The sequence below is a fragment of the Neophocaena asiaeorientalis genome, unplaced genomic scaffold (assembly GCF_003031525.2).
Source record: "Neophocaena asiaeorientalis asiaeorientalis breed wild unplaced genomic scaffold, Neophocaena_asiaeorientalis_V1.1 scaffold327, whole genome shotgun sequence".
Lineage (NCBI taxonomy): Eukaryota > Metazoa > Chordata > Mammalia > Artiodactyla > Phocoenidae > Neophocaena > Neophocaena asiaeorientalis.
Genome location: NW_020174560.1, coordinates 4,172,497 through 4,182,291, shown reverse-complemented (window position 1 = coordinate 4,182,291; position 9,795 = coordinate 4,172,497). Strand labels below are relative to the sequence as shown.

The 9,795-nt window shown below is 56.8% G+C and overlaps 1 protein-coding gene across 1 annotated transcript in view; it reads left to right on the top strand.

Moving 5' to 3' along the window:
* Positions 1–9,201, top strand: part of MPO (myeloperoxidase) — a 9,884-nt gene extending 683 nt beyond the window's left edge. The window contains exons 4-14 of the mRNA XM_024757615.1: positions 259–434; positions 631–754; positions 854–983; positions 1,054–1,260; positions 2,011–2,329; positions 4,135–4,295; positions 5,634–5,889; positions 6,353–6,523; positions 7,298–7,535; positions 8,250–8,461; positions 9,112–9,201. Coding sequence (XP_024613383.1) covers positions 259–434; positions 631–754; positions 854–983; positions 1,054–1,260; positions 2,011–2,329; positions 4,135–4,295; positions 5,634–5,889; positions 6,353–6,523; positions 7,298–7,535; positions 8,250–8,454 — 1,987 coding nt within the window. The 3' untranslated portion in view covers positions 8,455–8,461; positions 9,112–9,201. The remainder of the gene's footprint in view (positions 1–258; positions 435–630; positions 755–853; positions 984–1,053; positions 1,261–2,010; positions 2,330–4,134; positions 4,296–5,633; positions 5,890–6,352; positions 6,524–7,297; positions 7,536–8,249; positions 8,462–9,111) is intronic.
* Positions 9,202–9,795: the final 594 nt, after the last annotated feature.

Sequence of the window (9,795 nt, the reverse complement as noted above, 5' to 3'; positions counted from 1 at the left end):
AGGCGGACTCTCAACAACTGCGCCACCAGGGAAGCCCTGTCAGTCTTTTTATCTCTGGGTGCGAGAACATTTTCCAAACCATGCCTCCCGTGGCCTGGGCTCTGGGCACCCAGGTCCAAACCCTGTTTAAAAAGAGAAACCTGCTTCCTAACTGTGGGTCTGTCTACACTGTCCTCTGTGTCCAGAACCCTGGGCTGGGGCTGTGCTGAGTGTCTCTGCCTCCCTTCTCTGGCCCTCACTCCTCCCTGCCCCAAGCAGCATCAAGCAGCGCCTTCACAGTGGCTCAGCCAGCCCCATGGAACTCCTGTCCTACTTCAAGCAGCCAGTGGCAGCCACGAGGACAGCTGTGAGGGCTGCTGACTACCTGCACGTGGCCCTAGGCCTGCTGGAGAGGAAGCTGCGGCCCCTGTGGCCAGGCCGCTTCAATGTCACAGGTACCATTCCCTCTACATCCCCAGACCCTCGCTCAATCCCAGTGGTTCCCCCAACCCCTCTTTCCAGGGAGTCTCAGCAGGCATCCTAGCGTCCCCTCCATGTCCTCAGACCACACCCCCCAACCGAGGCTCCCCGGCAGAGGATAGAAAATAGAATCTCAGCTCCCACTCGCCCCCTACTTTCCCGGCCCCGCAGACGTGCTGACACCTGCCCAGCTGAATCTGCTGTCCAAGACTAGCGGCTGCGCCTACCAGGACCTGGGGGTGAGGTGCCCAGAGGAGGACCAGTACCGAACCATCACCGGGCAGTGCAACAACAGGTGCGGCCGCTGGGGACCTCCCCTCGGCGGGCGGCTGGTGGCTAGAGGGGGGTGGTCCCGACCACATGGCGTCAGCGCCCTGTTCCCCCACCCCTGCAGGCGCAGCCCCACGCTAGGGGCCTCCAACCGCGCATTTGCGCGCTGGCTGCCGGCGGAGTACGAGGATGGCTTCTCCCTGCCCTTCGGCTGGACGCCCGGGGTCAAGCGCAACGGCTTCCCGGTGCCCCTGGTGAGCCCTGGCCTGCGGAGTGGGAGAGGCCCGGCCGAGGCCAGGGCCCCTGACTCCCCGTGTCCCTCAGGCTCGCGCCGTCTCGAACGACATCGTGCGCTTCCCCACGGAGAACCTGACCCCGGACCAGGAGCGCTCGCTCATGTTCATGCAGTGGGGCCAGCTGCTCGACCACGACCTCGACTTCACCCCCGAGCCAGCCGCCCGTGTCTCCTTCCTCACTGGCATCAACTGCGAGACCAGCTGCCTGCAGCAGCCTCCCTGCTTCCCGCTCAAGGTACTCCCTCCCTGCCCCACCGGCCAGCCTGCCGGGTCGCGGGAGGGGCAGCGTTCCCGGAAGGGAACACCTCCCTCCGTGCCCAGCCTTCCTTCCCTGGCTCCCAGCAAGGCTGGCCCTGAGCCTCAGTCCTCCCCCCCCCCACACTCACGGGCTCCCTCTCCCCAAGCCCACATCACACAGAGGCTGGGTTTTGGGGTTGGAGCAGGGCTGAGAGTGGGCTGGTTGGTCGAGGCACGTGCAGAGTAGGTAGACGAGGGGAGAAAGAAGGAAGGAGGATCCGAGAGAGAGGGAGAGAGACACAGGGGCCAGAGTGAGAGAGAGGAAGGGGAAAGGAAGAGGAGGCCCCCGGAGAGTGTAGAGACCAGATCTAGAGAACAGAGGAGGGAGGAGCAGAGACAGAAAAGAGGAGAGAAAGGAGGTTTGGGGGGAGGGGTCAGAGGACTGGCCACACCCCCTTCAGGGGCCCCACATCCCCCACGCCAGCATCCTACTCGTCACCCCTCCAGCTCGGAGGCGCTCTGCTGGTGGAACCTCAGGCTGATCCCCTGGGGGCCTTGAGACGGCTTCCTGCTGGCCGAGGGGGCCGAGGAGCTCCGTTTTAGTATCTGGGTTGCCCCCTCTGGTCCTGGGCTCCAGGCTGCTTCCGAGGTGGGAATTAAGGCCTTCAGGAGGGTGGGCGGGGGAAAGCCGCTCCTGATCTCTGTCCCTGGCCTCGGCGAGCCCGCCGGGCCTCTCTCTGTGCCGCAGATCCCACCCGATGACCCCCGCATCAAGAACCAACGCGACTGCATCCCTTTCTTCCGCTCCAGCCCGGCCTGCAAAGGGAGCAACATCACCGTCCGCAACCAGATCAACGCGCTCACCTCCTTCGTGGACGCCAGCATGGTGTACGGCAGTGAGGACCCCTTGGCCATGAAGCTGCGCAACCTGACCAACCAGCTGGGGCTGCTGGCCGTCAACACCCGCTTCCATGACAACGGCCGGGCCCTGCTGCCCTTTGACAACCTGCACGATGACCCCTGCCTCCTCACCAACCGCACCGCGAACATCCCCTGCTTCCTGGCAGGTCAGTCTTGGGCAGGGACCTGGGCTGATGCAGGGGTGCCCCCTACCAGAGCCACAGCGGGCCTGTTTGAGAGCCCCTTGTGGGTTTGCATTTAGAGAGACTGTCCTCATCAACTTCATGATATTAATCCAGTTGCCTTGGTAACAAGTTGGATGGAGCCAGAGAGGCGAAACAGAAACAAAACCCCAAACCAACAAAAACAATAACCCCAAACCTAAGAAGGAGACTCAGGGATGGCCAAGGAGCGAGCCTCTGTCCATCTGTTCAGCCCTTTCTCTGTCGCTCTCTTTCCCTCTGGACTCTGGGAGAGACGAAAGTTGAGTCCTCCAGGAACAGGGAACTGAAGGGACAGAGAGCAACATGGTACCCTCACCCTCTAGAATCACAGTATCCAATATGGTAGCCACTAGCCACACATGGCTATTTTCATTTACGTGTAAGTTAATTTAAATGAACTTAAATTAAAAACAAGATCCCTCCACAGCGCTAGCTACATTTCAAATGATCAACAGCCTCGTAGGCTAGTGGCTTCCATATAGGACAGCTCAAATGTAGAACATTTCCATCTTCATGTTCTATTGGACAGAGCTGCTCCAGCACATCACCACCTATGCACCTTGATTCCCTGTAATGAGAGCGGGTGGGATTTTCGATTTAAACAACTGGCATTCCTGGGGATATGGTTGGGGCAATGATGGTGGTAGTGCCCAGAAATTTTACGCTTTTACCTTTAAACCCAACAGTGGGTCTGAGGCCTTTCTCTCTGGCCTCCCAACCTCACCTCCTGGTGGCTCCTGATGGGTGGGCCCTGGGGAGGAGAATCAAGGTCAGCACCAGTGTGGGCTTTTCTGGGCTAGTGGGGGAAGAGCAGCACTCCTTGGCCTCCTCATGGTGTTGAGCCCCATGTTCCCAGCCTGGATGGTCATGACCTCTGTCAGGTTGTGGGAAGGAAAAGCTGCTCTCAGAGAATATCCTTCTCAACAAACTTTAGAGCTGTGGAGGACTGAACCCAGTGTCCTGCAGAAATGGGCTTGGCCCTAACCCTCTGGTACTTCCAGAGCAGGTTTAGGGGAGGACTTGAGGGGTCAGAGGGTCACACTTCGTTCTTTTGCACAGTCTCAGGGGTGGACTTCAAACATCCTGTACCCTGGCTCCCTGCCCTGAGCAGGCTGCACAATTAGCATGCAGTAAGGTGCGGATGGCAGTTCTGAACAGATGGTACTGGCTTTCTAGGGTCCTGTGTTAAGAAGGATTCTGAGGTTGCATCCAATTTTAGCAGGAGAGAGGGCTGTGATCATTCACTGTGTCTCACATGGACAGGAAAATAGGGAGAGCCAACATGCATGCTACTTTTTGGCCTTCCCTGAATCAAGAGAATAAGTCAATCAAGCTGTATTCATGGATCTCCTATTTTGTACCAGGCGCTGTGTTAAACCCCATGTGTCTGTGTATACATTGGGTGGGAGGGTCAGATACAAAAAGGCACAAGCCATGGTCCTTGTCCTCAAGGTGCTACCAGTCTCAGGTGTGGGAAGGTGGCAAGTCCTGTGTCAGATCTGGTGCTTAGTGAATGAGCATCTCTGACCAGCCGTGCCACTAAAGAGAGGAAGAGCTATTATGGTGGACCAGGGCATCAAGGCAGGCTTCCTAGAGGAGGTGTAGACTGAGCATGGCGTGGAAAGATGGGTGGAGAGGAGGGCTGGGTAAGGGGCATTTGAGGCCTTGGCTTGGGAGAGGGTTTCAGTGGAGCAAATCCTTTCTGGGAGGGAGGTCTTAGGAATGACAGTAGCTCTTGCTTCCCCAAGGGGACACCCGCTCAAGTGAGATGCCTGAGCTCACCTCCATGCACACACTCTTTCTGCGGGAGCACAACCGGCTGGCCACAGAGCTCAAGCGCCTGAACCCCTGCTGGAATGGAGAGAAACTCTATCAGGAAGCCCGAAAGATCGTGGGAGCCATGGTCCAGGTAGGCGGTCCTGCGCGTCAGTGATGCCAGGGGTCGGCAGACTTGGGATCCAGACATGCCTTTGCCACATCTTATCAGTGCAAATTAACCCTCATGAGCTTCAGTTTCTTCATCCATGATACTGTAAGGATTAAAGGACACATATGAAAACACCTGGCAGATACCAAGCACCTGACAAGGGTCACTTGCCTTCCAACGCCTCTTTCCCAGGCTTGCTGACCTTTCTACTGATACTTTCCTGTCCACCAGGAATGGTACTGGGAGGTTTAAACAGGTGGTTCTAAAGTGCCTGGCGCACAGTAGCTGTTCAGTAAATGCTTCTCCTTTCCTTCATCTCATCATCACCCTTGGCTCCTTTGCACACTCTCTCTTCTTTATAGCTCTATCACAGGTCACCTGCTCTCCTTATCCTCGCTTATCCATGGGGGGTGTTCTCTGAACTTTTTTTGAAATGTTTAAATGCTTTATTTATTTATTTATTGGCTGCACTACATGGCTTGCGGAATCTTAGTTCCCCGACCAGGGATTGAACTCGTGCCCCCTGCAGTGGAAGCAGAGAGTCCTAACCACTGGACCTCCAGGGGATTTCCCTTCTCCCAACTTTTGATGCTCCAGCATCCCCATTGTCTCCCCAAGACATAAACACACACACACACACACACACACACGCACATGCACACTCCTTGTTAATATTCCTTGACCCTGGAGGAGAGAGAGTTGCTGGAGCTGAGGGTGAGTTTTCAATTTGCACTAAGAAAGTGAGATTCATTTAAACCTCAGGAAATTCCAGAGTCTAGAATCTAGAGTGGGACTGTTCCATCTCTTTTCTTTTCACTGGGAGAAAGCATCTAGGGTGGCCCTTTTCCATTTTGCTTCCCCTCCTCCTACAGGCAATATATTGAACCCTACTGTGAGCCAGGCACTTGCTGGGCACTGAGTAATTTCAAGAGAAATGAGATACAACCCTTGCCCTCAAGGAGCTAATAAGTTTGTAGGAGAAATGGGACCATGGGTAACAAGGGCAAGGGAGCTACTGCAAGGACTAACAAAGCCCTTTTTTTATGTAATACTTTAGGGCAGAGAGCAGCATAATTACCCTTAATTTACATTTGAGGAACTGGGGCTCAGAGAGGTTAATAACTGGCTCAAGGGCACACAGCTGGCAAGCACTAGAGCTCTGTTTATGCCATTCGGTGCCACTCTGTGAGACTCAGCTCCAGTGCTGTGGGAGGCAAATCTCTGGCCTTATACGAGGGAGGGATCCCCTGAGTCAGGAGCAGGTGAAGAATCTGCTGGGCGGGATGAGTGGAGAGGCTGCTCTGTGTGACTTTTCTTTAGATCATCACTTACCGAGATTACTTGCCCCTGGTGCTGGGGCCGGAGGCCATGAGGAAGTACCTGCCCGAGTACCGCTCCTACAATGACTCGGTGGACCCGCGCATCGCCAACGTCTTCACCAACGCCTTCCGCTATGGCCACACCCTCATCCAGCCCTTCATGTTCCGCCTGAACGATCAGTACCAGCCTATGCAGCCCAACCCTCGTGTTCCGCTCAGCAAGGTCTTTTTTGCCAGCTGGAGGGTTGTGCTGGAAGGTGAGCGGGACCTAAGCCAGGAGTGAGTTAGCTGGCAGCCGAGGGTGGGATGGGGGTGGGCTTCGTCACAGGGAGCTAGGGTGGACAAAATCCTCTTTCCTTCCATCTTTGGGGATCTGATCTGACTTTCCAGCCTCTGACTTTCAAGCAGAGTTCACCTGACTCTGGTGAACTCTGGTGCAGATGGCTTGTAAGGAGCTGGCTCCTTCCTGTGTGTTGTACTGAATAATCCTCAGTGACCCGGGAGGCCAGGGGCTGGGAGCACCTGAGCCTTGCCAGTCTGAATGGCATTACCCCCCGAGACCTCAAAGCCTCAGTGAGGACCTGCCCGCTGGGGACACCTTGGCGCCAGAAGCCGCACATGCCAAGCCCGCTTCTGCAATCCCCCCAGTTCTACCTGACTCCAGTCTGAGCTCTGATACCGAGCCAGATCCTTCCCCCAACCTTGCTCCTCTCGCCCCAGGTGGCATTGACCCCATCCTCCGGGGCCTCATGGCCACCCCTGCGAAGCTGAATCTGCAGAACCAAATCGCGGTGGATGAGATCCGGGAGCGGCTGTTTGAGCAGGTCATGAGGATCGGGCTGGACCTGCCCGCTCTAAACATGCAGCGCAGCCGGGACCACGGCCTCCCAGGTGAGGGCCCCGCCCCTCCCCACCTCCCACTCCAGGGCCTGCCCTCTCCAGTGCCCCCAGCTGCCCAGGGCTCCCCCGAACCCCCAGAACGTTGCTCTTAGGATGCGGTCTGAGGTCAGGCTCCTACTTCTCCCTGGGCCCATCTGCCCCATTTCCAGCACCTCCCACCTCCTTTGTGTTGCTGTAACCCTCCAACTTAGAACATCATCGTAATAACCACAAGCCCCCACCCACAGTCTCAAAATCTGTCTCCATCTCATTTCACTTTGCTTCATTTTACATGAATTCTGAGGGGAAGAGATTATTATCACCTCCATTTTACTGATGAGGAAACCGAGGCTTGGAGAAATTCAGAATCTGCCCAGGTTCTCCAGCCACGTCCATGACAGAGCTGGAATTGGAGCCCAGATCAGCCTCACGCCACGCCCGTGCCTGTGTCATAGGACAGCTGGTGTGGCCGATCCTTTTAGACACACTGCACCCATCACGGGTCTGAGATCTCCACAGAGGGCCGGGAGATGCCAGCAGGAGTTATGGCAATTTAGGATTTACTGAAGGGTGGGAGGACAAAGGGAGAAAGAGAGGCTCCTGGAGAGACCCAGCTGTCCCCAGGCCCCTGGAGAGGCCGGAGGGTTCCCTGTGGGGTTTATAGCCTGGTAGCAGCCCCTCTGTGTCCTCCCCTCCCTCAGGTACCTCAGTACGTGGCCTCGCTGTGTTGGGAAGGTGGCCTTTCTGGGACCCACCCACGGGCGTCTCTCCCCTCCCCCCATACAGGGTACAATGCCTGGAGGCGCTTCTGCGGGCTACCGCAGCCCAGCACGGTGGGTGAGCTGGGCACGGTCCTGAAGAACCTGGACCTGGCGAGGAAGCTGATGGCCCAGTACGGCACGCCCAACAACATCGACATCTGGATGGGTGGTGTGGCCGAGCCCCTGAACAGCAAAGGCCGCGTGGGCCTACTGCTCGCCTGCCTCATCGGGACCCAGTTCAGGAAGCTCCGCGATGGCGATCGGTGAGGACGGAGGCCGAGGGGCTCAGGCCTGCTGCGTGGCGGTGGGCCTGTCCCTGACCCTCGGGGGCCCCAGCTTCCTCCTGCTAGAAGGAGTGCATTCTGGGGAGCCTCAGGGTCATCCCTAATGCGCCCTGAATCTGTTGGGGGCGCAGCAAGGAGGGACCTGGACCCCTGGTTGTCAAGGAGGGAAGAGAGAAAATGCCACTCGTAGTCACTTCTTCTCCGGGTCCCGGGCTGCCGCCACGGCACCGCCAATCTCTGTTGGAAGGTCCCATCCTCGCTTTCCCACGGCTGCTCCTGGGGTCCTGACATCTATCACACCCAGTTCTACCCTAGCCTGAATCACGCCTTTGGGATCATTTTTAAAAGGTGTCCCACTCCAGGTGGACAAATTATAAGCCACCCCCAAGGGCCTTTCTCCCCACGTGGATGTAGCCCTGGCTACATTGTGAATGAGTGGGGGCCTGGCTCCCAGTCTGTCATCAGCGGTGCCCGGAGGCTGCTGGGGCGTGGGCGGGGGAGGCAGCTGGGCAGCTGTGAGTGGGGCTCTATTTGTTTGAACCCCCCTGGGCTGCCTGAGGGCCTGGAGCTCCCCCGTGCTGTGGGGCCGGTGTCTGCCGTGGTCCTCTGTCATCCGGGAGCATCTCCAGCCAGTGGATGCCCTCCCGGCCCAGGAGGGCCTCAGGCACGATGGCCAGCGGTGTTCCCGTGCAGGTTTTGGTGGCAGAACGAGGGCGTGTTCAGCCCGCAGCAACAGCAGGCCCTGGCCAAGATCTCCTTGCCCCGCATCATCTGTGACAACACAGGCATCACCGTCGTGTCCAAGAACATCTTCGAGTCCAACACGTTCCCTCGGGACTTTGTCAACTGCAGTGCACTCCCTGCGTTGGACTTGGGTTCCTGGAGGGACAGGGACTAGAGGCTGGGTAAGGGGGTGCAGTGGTGAGGTGAAGGTTGGGCATACCTGGGCTGGCCAATTGGAACCACAGAGATCTCCCTTCCCTAGGTGGGCCCATCCCTGTTCTGGGTGCCAGCCAGAAAAACCAATGACTAGACATTCATTCATGTGTATGTGTGTGTGTGTGTGTGTGTGTGTGTGTGTGTGTGTGTACGTGCGCAGTGAATATAAATTGCATTTCGTGTGTGTGTGTGAACATGGGTAGTATTTTGTGTGCGTTGGGTTCAAATCCTGTCTCTGCAGCTCACCAGCTATGTGACCTTGAACAAGTTCCTCAACCTTTGCTAAGCCTGAATTTTCTTCTCTGTAAATAACAGCTATCATGGCTCCTTAGAAGGTCCATTTGCATTCTCTAGTACTCGGTTTATTGAGCACTTACTACCTGCCAGGCACTGTGCTAGGCATGGGAAACATACAGAAAAAGTCAGACACCATTTCTGCCCTCACAGAGCTTATACCTTGAGAGGGTCCGGGTAGCAGAGGTGAACCAGCGACCCCAGAGGAGTGGCTAGTAGCAGTGGGGCTGTGGGTGGTGGTTGAGTTATGGGCCCGTGCGAGCCAGGCTCAGTCCCTGGCTGCCCTTTGTCTTCCTTACTCTCTTCTCTTGCTTTTTCACAGGAGCCTGCCTGGAGAGGGACTGGGGCCCACTGGCCCTTTGGTACCATTTGTTTGTACCTGATGATTATGATAATAAAACATCACTGATGGGGATCTTTGCTGTGTCTGCAGTGGGGCTGGACCCTCAGCATGAGGCTTGTTCTGGGCTCTGAACTTGAACCAGGGTGGTCAGTGCTTCAGGGCCCTTTCTGAACTGGGGGTCAGGACATCCAGGAGTCCTCCTTTGGCCAATTCATACATGGAAGGCAGTCAGTTCTTAGAAGCCTAGGGGCCAGGCCAAACCAAGCAGACCCTCTTCGCTCACCTTCCCCGGGGAACAGGAATTGTGGTCTCCAAGCCCTTCTGTTCGTGGGAAGTATTTGCTATGTGCTCATTCTGTGTCAGGCCGGGAAATAGAGGGGACACACACTTTTACTGCAGGAGAGGAAGAGCAGAGGGGTGATGGGAAGGTAGTTCCCTCCCCAGATAACAAGGCATCTCTGGATCCTGCATCCCTGCAGCTGGCACAGTGGTTCGGAGGCCCTAGGACAGTAGACTCCTTCTCACTCCTGCCTTCACGGGGCCAGGTTCCCAGACTGGGACAGCAGGCTGGGCTGAGGGAGGGGAAGGCGCATACTTCCCTAATAAACTTGCCTGGAACTTAATCCCTCTGATTGGTAGATTCCCTCCCTGTTCCCTCCCTTC